At 50.3% G+C, this 18,734-nt stretch overlaps 1 protein-coding gene across 1 annotated transcript in view; it reads left to right on the top strand.

Moving 5' to 3' along the window:
• FA2H (fatty acid 2-hydroxylase) overlaps positions 1–13,754 on the top strand; it is a 92,536-nt gene extending 78,782 nt beyond the window's left edge. The window contains exons 5-7 of the mRNA XM_053271116.1: positions 2,860–3,032; positions 7,245–7,497; positions 8,772–13,754. Coding sequence (XP_053127091.1) covers positions 2,860–3,032; positions 7,245–7,497; positions 8,772–8,851 — 506 coding nt within the window. The 3' untranslated portion in view covers positions 8,852–13,754. The remainder of the gene's footprint in view (positions 1–2,859; positions 3,033–7,244; positions 7,498–8,771) is intronic.
• The last annotated feature ends 4,980 nt before the right edge of the window (positions 13,755–18,734 follow it).

Genomic DNA, 18,734 nt, shown 5'->3' with positions numbered 1-18,734 from the left:
TAAATAAAAATCTAATAAATAATAATAAATAAATAATAAGGAAGGTGCTCCAGGCCCCTGATCCTCTTGGTTGGGTTGACTCCAATCTTGGGTCACCAGATTATGTTGGACTACAACCCCCATCATCCCCAGTCACAGAGGATGAAGGCTGGGGGTGATGGGGGTTGTAGCAACATCTCGGGACCAGTGTTCCCTGTAAGATGGCTTCCCAGATGTTGTTGACCACAACTACCATCATCCCCAGCCAAAGGCCATGGCAGCTGGTGGTGATGGGCGTTGTAGTCAACAACATCTGGGAAGCCATCTTACAGGGGACACGGCTTGGACCCCAGGTTAGGGTCTAGAGCAGAGGTAGGCAATGTGTGTCTCGCCTGATGCTGCTGAACTACAACTCCCATCATCCCAGCTGTAATAAATTGCTGACTGGGGTTGATGGGAGCAGCAGTTCAGCAACATCTGGAGATGCCTACCCCTTCTCTGGGGGTGGGAGTGGAGTGTGAGGAGGCTCCCTCTGGGCCTTATCATAGGAAGCTGCCTTCTACGGAGTCAGACCTTTGGTCCATCTAGCTCAGTATTGCCGACACAGACTGGCAGCGGCTTCTCCAAGGTTGCGGGTAGGAGTCTCTCTCAGCCCTGTCTTGGAGACGCTGCCAGGGAGGGAGCTGGGGACCTCAGATGCTCTTCCCAGAGCAGCTCCATCCCTTAAGGGGAACATCTCCCAGTGCTCACACTCGTAGTCTCCCATCCCAATGCAAACCAGGACAGGCCCTGCTTAGCAAAGGAGGCAATGCATGCTGGCTGCCACAAGACCGGCTCTCCTCCCTTGCCTCCCCCCCCCACTGCTAAACTGGAGCAAGACCGCGAAATAGCTGTGACCGAAGGCAGGGAGTTGTTCAGCCAGGAGCACAGAGAGATGCTATTGTCCGGCTGGCCACCCCCGCCCCCAGTCCAGCCATCACAGAGGAGGGCTTGTGCAGAGGCAGCAGCCCGAGTCTCCCCCCGCCAGCCCTCCTGCCGGCACCTGCAGTCTGGGGCCTGGCCTGTCCCTTGTTCTCGGGCTGCCTGTTTTCCCTGGGGCTGAGGGTGCCATTCAGTACCAGCCGCCTCGGCTCTTCCCTGCGGGCAGAGGAGTCTTCCATGCCCAGCCCACACAGCTGGCCGGACATTCAGGCAAACGCCCGGCTTGTGCCTCCCTTGGGGACTAGAAGCCGCCGCCAGGGTGACATTTCCACCCTCCCAGGTTTCTAAAAGGGAAGGGCCCGCAGGAGGAGGAGGAGGAGGAGGAGACCGATGCACCTGGTGCTCTGACATCCTCAGGAGCAGGGCTGCCTCTTCTCCAGGACACCCCGGTCGCTTTCTCTGCCCATCTTACCTGGGGACGCTTTGCAAAGCTTTGGGGGCCTTCACCAGAGGTCACACCACGGTTGTTGCTGCAGTTGAGCTGAAATGCCACCCTGAACAACCCCCTCCCTTGTGGCACTTTGTTCAGGGCAATAGGAAGATAGGAAGCTGCCTTATACCGAGTCCGACCCTTGGTCCATCTAGCTCAGTATTGTCTACACCAGGGGTTCTCAGTGTTGGGTCTCCAGATGTTATTGGACTTCAGCTCCCATAATCCCCAACCAAAGGCCACTGGGGCTGGGGATTATGGGAGTTGAAGTCCAATAGCATCTGGGGACCCACACGTTGAGAAACCCTGGTCTACACTGACTGGCAGCAGCACTCCAGGGTTGCAGGGAGGAATCTTGCCCACCCCCATCTGGAGATGCTGCCAGGGATTGAACTTGGGACCTTCTGCATGCAAAGCAGACGCTCTACCGCTGAGCTCTAAGCCCCATCCTCTAAGGGGAATATCCCACAGCAGACAGCGCTCACGAGTTGTCTCCCATCCAAATGCAATCCAGAATAAACCCTGCTTAGCAGAGGGGACAATCCATGCTCGCTGCTGCAAGGCCAACTTTCTCCCTGGACCATCCTGTGAATAGTGGGGAAATGCTCTCCATATTTACCATGGTAGCAATTACAGCGTTTGCCGCTGCTGCTGTTGGGCACTGTTTCCCCCTCCCTCTGTTGCCCAGAAGAGAACAGGGCGAACTGTCATCACTCTGAACAGGCTTCATGACCATGCAACATAGCCAGTGGAGTTGGCTGCATGACAGTGTTTGAAGCAACATCACAGTGAGAGCCTCTTCAGCGGGGCTGGGGAATGGTGCCCAGTAGCAGTGCGGAAGCACTTTCATTGCTGTGGCCACCATGATGACCACAACCCAGCGGTGATAAGCGGCAGAGGAAAGGTGAGGGGTTTCAGCCTCCCCCTTTCAAGTTGCAAAGGTGTGTGGGTGTGGTCTTCATGCCCTACTTATGGATTTCCCAGCAGAGGCTTTGGTTGTCCATTATTGCAAATGTGAGTCTCCTGATGTTGTGGGACTACAGCTCCCATCATCCCCAGCCACAATGGCCGAACTGGGGATGATTGGAATTGTAGTCCAGCAACGTCTGGAGACTTGCTTTTCAGAACCTCTGTGCTACTGGAAACTGAAAGTGGGGTTATACGGACCTCTGAGTGCCTCCCGTTGTCCTTAGAAAGGGATGGTTTAATGAGTGCTGAGCTTAGAGTGCCAGACTAGGACCGGGGAGACCCGAGTTCAAATCCCCATTCAGCCTCATGATATTTGCTGGGTGACTCTGGGCCAGTCACTTCTCTCTCGGCCTAGCCTACTTCACAGGGTTGTTGTGAGGAGAAACTTCAGTATGTACAGTATGTAGTACACCACTCTGGGCCCCTTGGAGGAAGAGCGGGATATGAGACAGATAGACAGATAACTTGCTGATGATTCCATTTCCCTCCTTGTTATGCAGTCTATGCCATCCGTGTTCACAAATACTACTTCCCACTGCTCTTTCTGGTGGGAATGTGCATTTGGTCCCTGCTGGAGTATCTCATCCACCGCTTTGTCTTCCACATGAAGCCGCCTTCCACCAACTATTATCTGATCACCCTGCATTTCCTGATGCATGGCCAGCATCACAAGGTAAGCGGGCTGTGGGAGCTGCTGACAGCTGGGCGGGCGTTCCTTCGTGGCACTTTCTTGAAGAGCAGGCACTGGTATGGCAGCGGCGGGGAAAGAGATGTTGGCACTGCAAGGGAGGCTCTCCAGCTCCAGACTGTGAATAAATTAGGCAGCGGTATGCAGATGGACGTTCTTAATGTTGCAAGGCATTCATTGGGTTTGGGCTGGATTTGGAAAGCTTTTGGCAATGGTGAAAGGAGAGAGGAAAGAAGTGGGGAATGTTGCTGTGCATCTGGTAAAGCAGGTTTTGGCGGGGCATTGCAAACTGCTGTGTGGTGGATGGTCCCAGGGTACATAGGAACTTAGGAAGCTGCCTTCAGACCATGGGTCCGATCATGGGTCTAGCTCAGTATTGTCTGCACAGACTGGCAGCAGCTTCTCCAAGGCTGCAGGCAGGAGTCTCTCTCAGCCCTGTCTGGAGATGCTGCCAGGGAGGGAACTTGGAACCTTCTGCACACAAGCATGCAGGCACTCTTCCCAGAGCGGCCTCATCCCCTGAGGGGAATCTCTTCCTGTGCTCACACATGGAGTCTCCCACTCAAGTGCAAACCAGGGAGGACCCTGCTTAGCAAAGGGGACTAGTCATGGCTGCTCCCACAAGACCAGCTGTTCTACTACTACAACAGACATTCATATGCCTCTTTTCAACCGAAGTTCCCAAAGCTGTTTACGTAGGGAAATGAATAATAAATATGTTAGATGGCTCCCTGTCCCCAAGGACTCAAAAGGAAACATAACGTGGGCACCAGTAACAGCCACAGGAGGGATGCTGTGCTGGGGCTGGATAGAGCCAGTTGCTCTCCCCCATGGAATAAAGAGAATCTCCACTTCAAAAAGGTGTCTCTCTGCTCAGTTAGCAGAGTATCGTTTTGTGTATGTGTCTCCCGGTTCCTATGACTGGTGCGCACTTCCAAGAATAGCCTGTGTAGCTTATCAGTGCTCTCTCTTCATGGTTTATCCCATTTGTGCAGTATCCGTCTGCTTGCAAATATGCACACTGAGCAGGGGAGAGCAAGTGGACACCCATTTCCGGGTGAAATACAAAGCGCTAGTTATTACCTATAAAGCCCTTACTGGCTTGGGTCCAGGCTATTTAGGAGAGCGCCTCGGTTGTCATGCCGCCTGTTGCAATCTTCTGGAGAGGTCCGGCTAGAGCTCGTCTGGTGGCGACCCAGGACCGGGCTTTCTCTGTGGCTGCCTCAAGGTTTTGGAAGATGCTCCCTGCTGAAATAAGAGCATCTCCTTCTCTGTTGGTTTTCAGGGAGACCCTCAACACTCTCCTGTTCTTGCAGGCTTTTAATGAGAATTAATTTTAGCAATTGGTTTTAATAACTGTTTTATACAATTGTGTTTATTGTGAGTTGTGTATTTCAATCTGTGTTGACTTCTAAATGTTGTTTTGAATTTTGAACACCTCCTAGAGATGCACATAGCAGGCAGTATACAAAGATGATGGGTGGATGGATAAGGCTAGCCAGGCTTTTAAGCTGCTTCCATTCCCCGCAAAGCCCATGGCATGCACGCAAGTTCCTTCCAGCCAGCTGCAAATGCCAGACCTCTTTCCTGTGCTGCTCACACTGCCGTTCCCGGCTATTTCCCCAGGCCATTGCTCTTCGTGGGAAGGCCCCATCAATGTGTGGCCTCCTGACTAATTATTGCTTGGGCCTGTATGAAGCTCTGGCCCAAACGGAAAGCTCTGCATGGTCCCCCTGGGGGTTCCTGGAAGGGAAGCGGAACCCTCTTGCGCTCCTGCACCACCTTGGAAGGCGTGCACCAGGGCTGGGAAGAAGCATAGCCCTCCCCAGGGTTTTCCCCAGAGAGCTCTGAAGGGAGGGCTCTGTCTCGCTCAAAGGGCCCTGAGAAAAGCACTGAGAAAAGAGCAGTACTGGGCAGAGGGCAGGGCAGGAGGATATGGCTCATTGAAGGGTTTGTTGGGGCGGGGGTGTCGTTTTTATTTGCCCAAGTCGCCTCCGCTTGGAAAATAGTGATGATCATTGCTCTAGATCAGGGCTACACAACTCAAATGACCTGGTGGGCTGGAACCATCCACAACTTGGTGTGCAGGGGCAGAGTCAATTTTTAGCACATTATTGCATTACAATTAAAAATATTATTTATTATTTCATTCATTCATTGTTCGATTTCTAGACCGCCCTTACAGAATACTAGCTACTTGTGGCTAGATACCCCCTGTCAATGGACCCATAGTTTCAACCAAGGATAGTGGCCAGAGAACAGGTCCTGTCCCTGCTCAATCAGTGGGGCCCCTAGAGGGCATGCCAGCCCCAAGCAAATGCCAAGTCCTCTCCTCTCCCTAAACTGCTTTTGCTTTCAGGCTGCAATGCTAGGCATGCTTACAGGGGAGTAAGCCTCACTGGGCACAGCATGGAGCATATTTCTGAGAAAGCAGGCCCCGTACGGCGCTATAAGGCAGTTTCCAGCACCTGTGTTGCTGCAGGATACCTGAGGGCCAGTAAAATAGTCCCTGTGGGGCAAATCTGGGCCTCGGGGCCTTATGTTGCGCAGGCCTGCTTTAGACCCACCTCCTTAGGGTGTGCTCTGGCTTTAGTGACAACTAGGTATCAATGCTCATTGAAGAAATGTCTTCTAGCCCTCAAAAGGGATGGCCAGTTCTAGAAATGTCGACCGGTTGGTGCTGAATTGCATATCTGTAGCCCCACCTCATAGGGAGCTCCAAGATCTTCTTTCGTCTTGAAGACTCACTGCAGATTGACTCCTAGTCCCTAATTGGGTGGAGTGGACCCTCCCAGGATTTGGTGCCGTTTAAGGGAGGTGAGCTGGTCTTGGGGTAGCAAGCACGAATTGTCCCTTTTGCTAAACAGGATCTGCCCTGGTTTGCATTTCAGTGGGAGACTACATGTGAGAGCACTGTAAAATATTCCCCTTAGGGGATGGGGCCATAGCTTAGTGAAAGAGCACCTGCCTGTTTGCATGCAGAAAGTTCCCAGTTCCCTCCCTGGCAGCATCTCCAGATAGGACTGAGAGAGAGACTCCTGCCTGCAACCTTGGAGAAGCCGCTGCCAGTCTGGGTAGACAGTGCTGAGCTAGATGGACCAAGGGTCTGACCCAGTATGAAGCAGCTTCCTAAGGTGGGGATGGGGAAGAGCATCTGCTTGCATGCAGGAAGTCCCAGGTTCAATCCTTGGCAACATCTCCAGGCAAGGCTGGGAGAGACTCCTGCCTGCAACCTTGAAGAGCTGCTGTTAAATCCCACCCTGAAAGAGAAATCAGAAATCTGCACCTAGATAATTTAAATCTGGCAACAATAAAAGCCAAATTTTGCAACTTGTATAAGGTGATGGAACCTGGTTTCTACTACAAGCACTAGAAAATCGCCTCTTGCTGTTTTGTTTGTTTTAAAAGCTGAGATTTTTAGTTAGCTGAATTCCATGGCTAATATCTGAGTTTGCTGCCTTTCTGCACCCCGCAAAGTTGCAGCACAAGCACAGCCTTTCCAGGTGCTCCTTTGGATGTTGGCGTTCCGGCCTGGTACATGTTGCAAGGCAAACTGATTCCTCTCACTCTCTTTCTTTGGGAGAAAACTCAAGAAAAACGGAGGTCATGAGAATATGGCAGGAATGCTATTCTAGGAATGTGCACATGCATTAACATTTGAACATGCACAATGCAAGTGGAGCCATATCCTCCCACAGGAAACAAATAGTTTTTCTTATGTATGAAGTCAACAGACTATTGCACAGAATTTACCCATTTACAAAAACTAATCAGCGAAGTAATCCAGCCCAGCCTACATCAAATGAATCAAAGCAGTTATATACATTCTTCTGTAAATTTGCCACACATTCTGATTCTTCCAGTCAGGAAAATAGCTTTTTTTACTGTCACTGTCTGCTAATTTAAAAAATTAAGGATCTTCCATCTTGGATAGGCTTTTGTTTTATAGCTGTTTCCCTCATAGACATTTATGTAAGTTTAACTAAAGGTTTATTCAGAAACAACTCCACTTTCTCCTTCTCTTTTCCCTCCCTTTCCCTTTCTTCTGGTAGCTGCGTTTCAGTAAAAACGTCACAAGATGAATCACGGTTCTCCTGTGTCATGTGGCGTTTGACTCCACAATGTGGCTTGTGCTTCTCCAGCTGTGGCATCCACAGAGCAAAGTGTAATGCATTCTGTCTCTTGTTTCCCTTCCAGTCTCCCTTTGACGACTCCCGCCTGGTCTTCCCACCGGTCCCCGCGTCCTTCATCATTGGCTTTTTCTATGTCGTTGTAAAGTTTATGTTTCCTGGAGGATTTGGGACCTCCCTCTTTACTGGGGGTCTCTTTGGCTACGTTATCTATGACATGATGCATTACTATCTGCATTATGGGTCACCAAAGAAAGGCACCTACCTGTATGGACTGAAGGCCTACCACGTGAAGCACCACTTTGAACACCAGAAAGCAGGTAATGGGCGGATTCTGTCCCCTAGATCAGGGGTTCCCAGACAGATGTTGTTGGACTACAACACCCCGGGTGCCCAGTCATGGGTCCCCAGATACTGTTGGACTACCACTCCCAGGATTCCGAGCCGTGGGTCCCCACAAGTTGAACCGGAACTCCCACCATCCCTGGCCACAATGGCCTTTAGGTAGCCATTTCATATTGTTTGGCTGCTTGCTAATTATTATCCATCCATCCATCCATCCATTTATACACTCACTGCCCCATCTCATGCCTCTGAGCGGTTTGCAGTAAAGAGAGACATAACAATCAATTAAGACCAGTAAAAACAATCAGAAATTAAAACAATATAAAACAGTTAAAAAACCCTGGAAGGCCCAGCTTAAAAAGTAAGGGCTCTCTTAAAGTTCCAGATTTCTGCAGGGAGCCTTTTCCTTCCTGCTGATCTCCCAAAGCAGCTCATTGTGAAGCTTGGACACTGACAGCTGAAAGCATGGCTGAAAAAAGGTTAATATTAGTATTATATTCCATCCGTGAGAGGACAGGCCCTTGCCCTGAGGGGCTCACCATCTGGCTACTGACACAACAAGGAAGGTGACAGAAGCAGGGGGAGAATATCCAGTTTGTTTTCATTCCATATGCAGGAGGCCCTCTTTACTTGCAGGGGTTCTGTTCCGGCCTATTGCTGCAGATACCTAAACTGCAAATAAAGAGACCTTAACCCTATGAGACTGGGCGGTTTAGGTTCCTAAGCTAAAAAATGTCAGGGAAAAGTGGGGGGAGCAGAAATAAGCTCAATACTTTGCTTTCCAGCAATGTCCTGCAACCGCCCACCCCCCCGCCAATTATCCAATTTTTGCCTGGTTTTCATGGGGGTAAGAAAAGAGCGATGAAATGACTCTATGATACAAAATGGCAGCTGGAAATGACACGAGAAGCCATTTCCGAACACTCAGGAACTGCAGATAGGCAAATATAGCCGTACTTGCTCCCTGTGATTAAAGCAACTGGGTCTCTATGACCCAACTGTGGATATACGAAACCACGGATGGGGAACCTGCAAATTATTTTATTAAATGTTAAATGTTTATATCCGCCTTTTCATTAAAACAATCTCAAGACAATCTCAACAAACTCAAAACAATAATGAGGGTCTCCTGTAGTTGCTTATATGGGAATCCACATGTGCCATCGACTTCACTGAAAAGGAAGGTTTTAAGAGTCCCAACTAGCTCTTCACTGTGCTTGTTCTCTCTCCCCTCTCTCGTTCATTGCAGGTTTTGGCATTACCAGCAGGTTCTGGGATCGTCCGTTTCAGACGCTCATCCCAGAGGAAACCTTTGGGACAGAAGACTAGCATCTGTAGTCCCCTGTTGGTGGCCTGGCCCCTGTTGCTCCTGGGCAGCCCCCTGCAGAACTGGAAGAGGCAGGCTTGGAGGCCTGTGACCCGGGGAGAAAGGACTGTCATTTTGCTCCACTGCTCTTGGAGGTCTGCTTACTCTATCCACGTCTTCTTGGCAGCAGTGTGCCTTCAGACGGGCCGCTGTGCCTTGGAACTCTGCAGAAGCTAACGGAGGGGAGAGAGCCCGGCTGCACGACTGTAGTCAGGAGGCGCTGTCCACGGGAGAAGACTCTGCTCTGCTCTGCTCAGCTGTCTTTGAAGTGCCCCAGGATCCAAGGGTCAAAGTTCCATTGCTGAGCATAGGTGGCCGTTCTCTTGCGGGAAACTCTTATCCCATGATGCAACGTGGTATGCAGACTGCTTCTGCCTGTCGCGTCTCCGACATCTAGCACTGCCCGTGCTTGCAGAATGGTCAACAGGGGTGGCAGGCAATGGCGGGCACGTCACCCTCCTGGTTGCCGTCTCCGGGTGAATAATTGGGGTGAGGGGAAAGGGGTACTGCTTCCCCACAGGCCAGAGCCAACTCTGATCTTTGGGTGTGTGGAATGACAGTCCCTTCAGTTCTCGTTAGTGCAGGGCTCCGTGGATTCTCGGTGTCCTCAAATTTGCTATGCAAGTGCAGGATTCAGCACACGTTATTTATTATGATGATTACATTTATATCCCGCTTTTCCTCCAAGGAGCCCAGAGTGGTGTACATGGTTATGTTTACTGAAGCTGGAAAGAACTGGAGAGATCAAATCCAGCCACCTGTCCTTAGGCAGAGGATTCTGTGCCAAAATGTCCCTCCCCAGTTTTTCTCCCGTCACTTGTGATGCTTCTTACAATTCAGAAGGTGGGGGATTGCATAGATACACTCAGCCTCATAGATGCATTCAGCTTTATTCAGAATTGGGGATTTGGGGGGCTGGCTTTGGGGGTCAATTGCATGTGATAAAGGTGGGGGTTGGGTGTGTTGTTTTTGAAGAGAAGGGAGAAAGAAAGGCTATCCCCATATGTGAAAAGTTGGAACGCAATGTGGGTCCCCTTGCAATAAATAGCAGATCAATTAAGATATATTGCACAATTATAACCAAGTAATCTTCTACAGTGATCCAACACAGAAAGCTCCAGTTGAATCCAAAAGGAAGCCGGCTAGAAATCCTCATAAGAATATATCTGGAGCACTGGAGTTGGGTCAAACTGGTTCAGACATCATTCGTCATCATGGCTTATTTTAACTAAGGTTTGTTTAAGAAACCTGAATTGCTGTCACAGATGATCACCAAATCTTGGGTTTGTTCTCCTTATGATATAGGCTTGCCTCTTTCTATAGCTGAGCTCAGACGTCTCACAGAACCTCTGTTAACTCTGAGCTCCATGTGATGTCCCTCAGCCTCCCAACCATGGATTGGTCACAACATCTGAACCCACCAATCTCAGCTTATTTTCACCTACTGGCTTGAGTTAACCTGCGATCTGAACCCGAGGCTTGAAGTGATTTTCAGAACTCAGGTTCTCTGAAGCCAGTAGGTTAAAATAAGCTGAGACTGGTCATAACTAACCATGCTTAGATGAAATAAGCCATGTTTCTTAACTAACCATGGTTAGATGCTCACGTAGGGATGGGAGAGGGAGCATGCGCTCACAAGACTGAGGGATGTTGTGCAGAACTCAAGAGTTAACAGAGATTCTGCATGATTTCTGAACCAGCCCAGTATGAGTGTTCTATAAGGGCAGAGCTCAACCAAGATTAAGCCATGATTGTGGGTTCAGACATCACATGGTTGGGACAAACAAACTTCAAACCTTGAATTCAGATTGTGGCTTACCTGCCTGAAATAAACCACAGCTTATTGATTGGTGTTCATACAAACTAACTGTGGTTTGATGAAATAAGTCATGGTTCTGCATAATGGCCTATCCTCTTTGTCTGTGCTGTGTTTTTTCATAGCCTTCATGAATTCCCCAAATCATATGTCACTACTAACAAGTTGCACACTTACATCACATGGTCTCTACCTTTGAAGGGAATCCCAGTTTTTGACCTGTTCTGGCATGTGCCTTAATCATAAATTCCAGAACATGGCAATAGTCTGTCATTTCTAGGCATGACTTTCAACAACAGTATTGTACAAATCCATCATGTGGGTAATTACAGACACTAATTACAAGAGTTGCAAAGCAGGCATGGAATTATTTTTATAAGATTCTACGGCATGCCATGTTTGCAATACAAGTTGATCTGCCACTTTATTGTAAGGTAGGGGGCACACTTCTTTCTCAAGGCGGAGGTGATGCCAGCACCCCCTTCCCTGCCTCTCAGCTGTGATTTGGGGAGGAGTGTTAGTGACTCCTGTTCCACTCCTGATTGTAAGTAGCAGCTCAACCCACTCCTACCAGTAAGATGCAATAAGCCACAGGAGCATCCCACAAGGGTCCAGTGTGCTCTGCACCCAGCGACCTGACAGACCAGCACACCCCCACCTCTGAATCCTGCTCATTGCGTTTCCTTTCAGAATGAGCCTGGAGGGAGCTGAGCTACGTGAGCTCCTTGGGTTGTGCCATGGTGGGGGCCCTTGTCCTTCTGCTTTCATTTTGCCGGTGACTCCAGGAGCCAGGCGTCAGTTGGCCCCCCAGGACTGGTTTGGGGGTTTCTTGCAAGAAGGCAGAGTTGGCAGGGTTCTGGCAGACACCCTGCAGGACTGGGACGCCCCCCCCTGCATCTTCCTCCCCGATCTGTCACCTCTCCTCCAGCAAAGCTCATCGATGGCTGAGGGAAGGCCACTAGCGACCCCTGGCTCCTAGGAAGAGGCAACCTGTGCTGCTCTCTTTGAGATTCCCTCTTTCTATCTCTTTCCCCTTTCCATCTGGACCCTGTTGCAGATTCTTTTCTTTTCTTTTTCTTTTTCTTTTCTTTTCTCTTTTCTTTCTTTCTCCCCCCTGCCAAAGAAAACCAATAGTGCCTCAAAGCAAATGTGGTCTCTCTCGCTACGCCACTGAGAAAACGGGTGCAGTCTGTGCTGGGGCAGCCACCTGATAGATGATGTGCCGGTTTGGGTCCCCCCCCTTTTATTCTGGGTCTGCATTTGCATGTCCAAGGGCAAATAGGGTCTGGCACTTATGGGTTACGGGCACTCCCCAAGTTACGAATACCTGTACATACGAACAAAGCTCCATAAAATATTGCATTAAGGCAGTCCCCAACTTAAAACCGCCAGCCAGTCATTACTCTTGGAAAGTACCTGCATTCCGAATTAGGACCATCCATCTTACAAATCAACCTTGGAACACAGCCCATTTGTAAGTTGGGGACTTCCTGAATTCAGGAGCAGCTTCCTGCCTTCTGTACCATTCACATGCTATCTGAGATAGAAGAAACATCGTCTCTTTCTCCTCCAAGCAGGTTTGCGAGACTATCCTAGTGTCCCTAGACAAAAATGGGACCGAAGCACTCTGGCAAAAGGCTTGCATGGACTAGCAGCTCTTTAATGAGGAGCCTGTAATCTTGCTGCTACTCTGCTTTTTATTTCTGTTTCTCTGGGCATATCTATTTTTAGCCTACTTCCAGTAGGCTTTATGAGATCACCTGGCATTTTGTGTGTGTGTCCATCTGTGTGTGTCGTCCCCCCTGCCCCCATCAATTTCGCAATGCCTGGACCAATATGAACCAAACCAGGTACAGTTGTAGGGACACCTCAGTGGCATAGTTGGTGTTGATTTCATCCACCCCAATTCAAGATGGTGGACACATGAATGTTTGAGGGCGCAAGTCGGATAACTTGTGAACTGCCTAACTGATTTGGACCAAATTTAGTCCAGTTGTAGAGGCAACGAAAGTAGGCTGATTAGTTCTTACTAGACAAATTGTTATGTGACTATATAAAATCAATGCGTATAATGGTGCCCCCCCCCCGGAATACTGGCAACTCTGCAGGTGCTCAGAGATTAGGCAGCCCTGTGCTGCAGTTCCCTGGAGAGAAGGAATCCCCTCCTAAACCTGTTCAAGGCTGTGGTGCAAAGCTGCCCACCAGTGACAAGAGGGAGGAAGTGAAAGCCTACTGAGAGACGATTAAAGGGAAGTGTTGGTGTGTGAAGATGGTCCGTGTGTGCCATTAGTTTTCCGGGCGAAAGGGCTTCCTTTTCTAGGGCTCTCCTCTTGCGCCTCCTGTTAAATGGGTTTGCTGCTGACCAGGTTGCCACACACAGAGCAGTCTTGTCGCAATAGCAGTGAACTGGACTGTCCTGGGGCGGCCCTTCCGTGAGGCAGGGTGTGGCAGTCATCTCAGGTAGCAGATTACGGGGGCACCAATGGGGTGGCAAGATGCCGCTCTGCCCCCCACGTTAAGAAGGGGAAGGGGCTGTGCACAAGGGCGGGGCAGCCTTTAGTGGCCTGCTTCAGGCGCACAGGGATCTGGAGCCACACTGAGGTTCCTACGGTTTGGTGAGCTTTCTCCAGGCCCCGAAGGGAGTGACTTTACACCAGGATGGCACGACTTTGCCCCTCCTGCCTATGTTGGCCTACAACTCCCATGATTTCTCATTTTTCAATGTCTGTTGAAAAAGAACACCTGTTTTATTAGGCTTTTTGGTTTATGACGTTTTAAAGTTTTATTGATGGTAATTTTGATTGGGGTTTTTTTTGTTTTTGTTTTTACAAACCCTCTATTTGGGGGTTTTAGTTGTTGTTTGGTTTCGGTTGTAAACTGCCCTGAGATTTTATAAAGGGCAGGATGAATGTAGACAAATAAATAAATAATAGAGAATAAATAAGCCAGTGAGCTGTGGCTATTGGCCACTGTGGCTGGGAATTTTTAGAGCTGTACTCCCCAAACACCTGGAGGGCCAAAGTTGTGCAGCCTGGCTCTAATCGCTATTTTTTAAAAAAAGGGGGGGGGGAACCACAGTTTTTTCTTAGGAACATAGGAATTTGCCATATACTGAGTCAGATCATTGGTCTATCTCACTCAGTATTGTCGTCACAGACTGGCAGCGGCTTCTCCAAGGTTGCAGGCAGGAATCTCTCTCAGCCCTGTTTTGGAGATGCTGCCAGGGACGGAGCTTGGGACCTTCTGCTCCTCCCAGAGCGGCTCCATCCCCTATAAGGGGAATCTCTTCCAGTGCTCACACTTCTAGGCTCCCATTCATGTGCAACCAGGGCAGACCCTGCTTAGCTAAGGAGACAAGTCATGCTGGCTACCCCAAGGCCTGCTGCTCTTGTTTGGTTTCAGTTGTAAATTGCCCTGAGATTTTATATAGTTGCCTTCTTAAAGGCAACATGCAGCCCCAGGCTCTCCGGTGCCCTTCCAGACTGATGCCCCCTTCCCATCAGCCCTGTTCAGACATTGCATTGTACCTAGTCTGCACACTCATCCACGGTTTTGTGAGTGAACCGACCTGTGTTCATTTTAAACATGAACCTGGGCTCAGGCCCCTCAAATGCAGGCTACAGATTGGAAATGTACTGTGTTACGTGTGTCCAACGTAATGCGTGAATAGCTATATCTGTGCACACTGTACATTCATGGTGTTGAACATAAGGAGCTTCTTTCGCTCTGCCTTTGTACTGAAACATGAGGGCTGTTCTCGCGCCCCTGAGTGGGATCGGAAGAGTGCCCAGCCAGGATGGAAGAGTCGGGTGCACTCCCGACGAGCGGCCGTGTGATCAAGGGAGGAGGAGAGAATGGTTGTTTGGGAGCCGGGCTGGGTAGGGCGGCTTTTTGCCCATGCTTGATACAATCTTGGGGACGTGCCCATTCTACCCAGCTCCCAGTTCACCCACAATTCCTCTCCCTTCCTCCTTCCGTGAACTTTGCAAACAGACAGCTGCTGATCAGGAGGACACCCAACTCTCTCGCCTTCGCTGGGCACTCTAGCCTGAGCTACCTCCCTACTTTTTCTCTCTAGCACCCAACTGCAAAGCAAACAAACTTTTCTTTCAGTTTCTTCCCATCTCACCGTAAGCATAGGAATGCCCTGAGGGGGTCCCCACACACACACCTTCAGGTCTGTTCTAACCTTGTGCCTGTTCTTAATACACCAGCACACACACATGCCTGAAATGTTGTTTTTTTTTTTTTTAAACCTCTGGAGCCTTTAAACTCCAAGGAAAGTAATTGCAAAGAGATGCCGGGATTGTCCTCCCCACCACTGACCTCATGATTCCCACCCACCTCCTCTTCCTTCCTAACGTTTACTGCAGAGATATTTAAAAGTTATAAAGTAAAGCTAAGTAAAGTAAAGCTAGATAAGACTATAGACATTACACAGTTGTACATCGCTTGTATGGATTTTGAAAAATAAACAACTGGAAGACATGATGTGTGTCGCAGTGCCCTCCTTGTTGCTGGGGCGGAGCATGTGGGAGGGGAGCAGAACGAGCAGCCACTGTGTGGGTTCACTTGCCGTTCTCAAGAGCGGACCTCCTGCTGACAGTCGCAGATCATCCCAATGAGCCCTGAGGCAGGTGTGTCTGCTTCCTGGCAGCACCTTGGGTTGCTCCTCTCCCTCCCGCCCTGTGCGCTGCCTGTACAGCTCTACCTGACCCATGGCCAGCCTGCAGGCCGCAAGGCTCTTGGGCTGGGCAGGAGAGGGAAGAGCCAGCCAAGCGGCCTCCTTTGGCATCCCCCGGTTCGCTAGGACCAGCTGCTCCTGTATGCAGAGCTGGCCGGCAGTGAGGTTAGGCCTCCCATGAACCCTGCAAAGAGCAAACGTCGTCATGCTCCATGACGAAGCAAAACTGACTCCTTGCTGCAGCCAGGCAAGCTGTTCTCTCTGTAACTGGTTGGCATTTGTGGCCTCCTGGGCACTTCCCAGACCAGCTGCTGGGAGCGGAGATCTGGCACCCCTTGTTTTACGACATGAGGAAGTTCTGGGATGAACCTGAAGAGGCATCCCAGAACTTTCTAATGTTGTAAAACAAGGGGTGCCAGATCTCAGTTCTTCCTGGAAGGAAGCATCTTAAGGTGATCTGGAACCTAGGAAGCCTACACTGGCAGGCAGTGGCTGTCTGAGGTTTCAGGCATGGGCGTCTCCCAGCCCTACCAGAAGCCTGATGCTGCCTGCCAGGGTGTGATGCCAGGAAATGACTGGATGCTGCCAGGGAGTGACCTTCTGCATGCAAGCAAATGTATGCAAGCCACTGAGCAACAGCCCCATACCCTAAAGGGAATATCTTACAGGGCTCACAGATGTCATTGGTCTTCAAAAGGCAAACCAAACTAGACTCTGCTTAGGAAAAGGGACAATTCATGCTTGTTACCACAAGACCAGTGCTCCATAAGATAATTTTAACTTATAAGTTTAACGTAAGATAATTTAAAGACTTTGGTGACTCAGCAGAGAGGGGAAGGCCTTCTGTACATGCTCCAGGGCATGCATCCTCTTCTTTTGTGTTAACTTCACATTTTCTTGGGCTGATCCAGGCTCTGAAAGCTGCTTCCAGGGCTGAGCCCCAGGTCAGATTAAGCCCAGAACAGGTTTGAGTGCTGCTGAGTGGGTTGAGGGGGAGCCACAAGGAGCGTCACTGCCATCTTGTGGCCATGTGCAAGTACTGCCGTCTCCCAAAGCAATGCGAAAGGCAACGGGATTACTTATTTGTTCCAAGGGTGGCAGAAATTGTGTGTTGATCCAGCCCAAGCAAACCCCAGGCCTGGGGATGATGGGAATTGTAGTCTAACAACATCTGGGGATCCAAGGAACTCCTGATTTAGCCAAATAACATGGGTGTCCAACCAGAGACCTCACAGCTGTTGTAGGCATATAACTTATAATTAAATACCAGGTTTATACTGTACACACAGCCACCTAATGGCGCAGGGGGGAAATGATTTGATTAGCAAGCCAGAGATTGCTGCTTCGAATCCCCGCTGGTGCTGAAAGGCATCATCTCATACTGCGCGGGAGGAGGCAATGGTCACCCCCTCCTGTATTCTACCAAAGTCAATTACAGGGCTCTGTGGTTGCCAGGAGTCGACACTGACTCGATGGCACACTTTACTTTTATATACTGTACATAGATTGTGCATGTGTTGAATGTAATGTGTGAACAGGGCTTCTGTCTAGGAACCTGGCGGCCAACAGGAATCTGGGTATTGCTATAAGTGATACCTTACAGTGCCACAGCCTCTGATTAAAGGAGGGTTAACGTTCTTACAATGTCACTTGTGTCCTACTAAGCATGGAAACTACAGGTTATGGTTAAGTGTCAGGGTCTATCCAGAGGATGGTCCCATCCAGAGGGCTGGGCCACCTCGAGACACTCTGAGACTCAGAGGACAAGGGGGGGGGCTATATCTCCAGCTGGAGACCCTGGACCCCCTCTCAGAGCAGGACCCAGAGGCAGACCCGTCCCAACCCCAGCTAGCCCAGCGGGGGGTACAGCCTGCTCTGCTCCCACCTCTGCTTCTCCAAATCCAACCAGAACCAGCTGCCAACCTCTCAAGCTCCCGACACGCCATCATGCCCAGGCCTGTGAGATCCTAATCCACTCCTTGTGATTCTCCAGGGAATGGGTGTGGTTCTTTCCTCCGAACCCATTCGCCTCCGAATTCAATTCAAAGTCCTGGTTCTGACCTTCCAAGCCTTGCGGGGCTTGGTGCCTGTTGACCTACCGACCCGCTTCTCTCACCCAGTTACATCCTGTCCTGTTAGATCATCTCAGCTGGCCCTTTCGTCGGTCCCTGATTTTCGAGAGGTTCGGAGTTCTAGGACCCGCGGAAGGGCCTTTTCGGTTGCTGCCCCACTTCTTTGGAACTCTCTTCCCCTTCAGATTCGTCTGGCCCCTTCCTTGCTGGTTTTCAAATCTCTGCTGAAGACTTTTCTTTTTCGCCTGGCTTTTGCCCTGTAGTTTACTGCATTTGTTTTCCGTTAGCTACTTTAGTTTTTAATTTAGAATGCAATCTTTAATGTTGCCTTGTTGACATGTTTTTGTACACTGCCCGGAGTCTTTGGAGTGGGCGGTATATTAAATGTTTCTAAAAAATAAATGATGATTTCAATCGCTTCTCCCTGGAGGTGTAGCTATAATTGAGCGAAGAACCTGGGCCCTCCAGCTCCTGAGCCCCCCCCCCTGCTCCACCTTCTCTATTTTCTTCATTACCTCCCTCACTCTTCCCAGCAGTCCACAAGGGGTTAGGGTTAGGGTTAAGGTAGGTTAGGGCAAACATGCCCCCCCCCCCAGCTACTAGAGATGTGCACAGACCTGTTTGGCGTACTATTCTGAGAACGCCTAACAGGTTTGGAACCCCTGCATTGGAACCGGCTCGAATGCGGCAGCAGGGGTGGCTTTAAGGAAGGGGGAGGGTGCACCTACCCACCCACCCCCGCCGCGCTTCCCCCTCCGGCGCTCTGCGTAGAAATAGCCCTGCGGGGTGGCAGCACACCTCCTGGCCACCCCATTGTTGCAGTGACCGGAAGTCAACGGTAGTGCCATGCAAGCATGCAGGCGTTTCGGGCGGGCGCGTGCACGTTGTGCATGCATGCGGCAGGCATGCTCCCACCCGAGACATGTGGAAAGGGGGAAGTGTGGGGTGGGTGGGTAAATGCATCCTCCGCTGTTCTTAAAGCCCCCCCCCGCTCGAAGGGAGCCGGTTCCGGAGCACACCCCTACACATCCCTCCGGTTCCGGAGCACATCCCTCCGGTTCCGTGCACATCCCTACTGGCTACGCCCCTGCTTCCCTGCCCCCACAACCAGCTGCTGGCAACTACTGCTCAGACTTGATCTTCTGTTCCAGGCCAACTCAGAACAGGAACCCCCCGTGCTCCTGTTCCTGCTTGTTCTTCAAGCTTCTCCTGCAATCTCTTGCCAAGGCAGTTCCTGTGGCTTCCCAACCTGGACTCTAGCCCCCGGCCAGCCT

The sequence above is a fragment of the Hemicordylus capensis genome, chromosome 9 (genome assembly GCF_027244095.1).
Source record: "Hemicordylus capensis ecotype Gifberg chromosome 9, rHemCap1.1.pri, whole genome shotgun sequence".
Taxonomy (NCBI): Eukaryota; Metazoa; Chordata; class Lepidosauria; order Squamata; family Cordylidae; genus Hemicordylus; species Hemicordylus capensis.
This window is presented reverse-complemented; position numbering and strand designations above follow the sequence as displayed.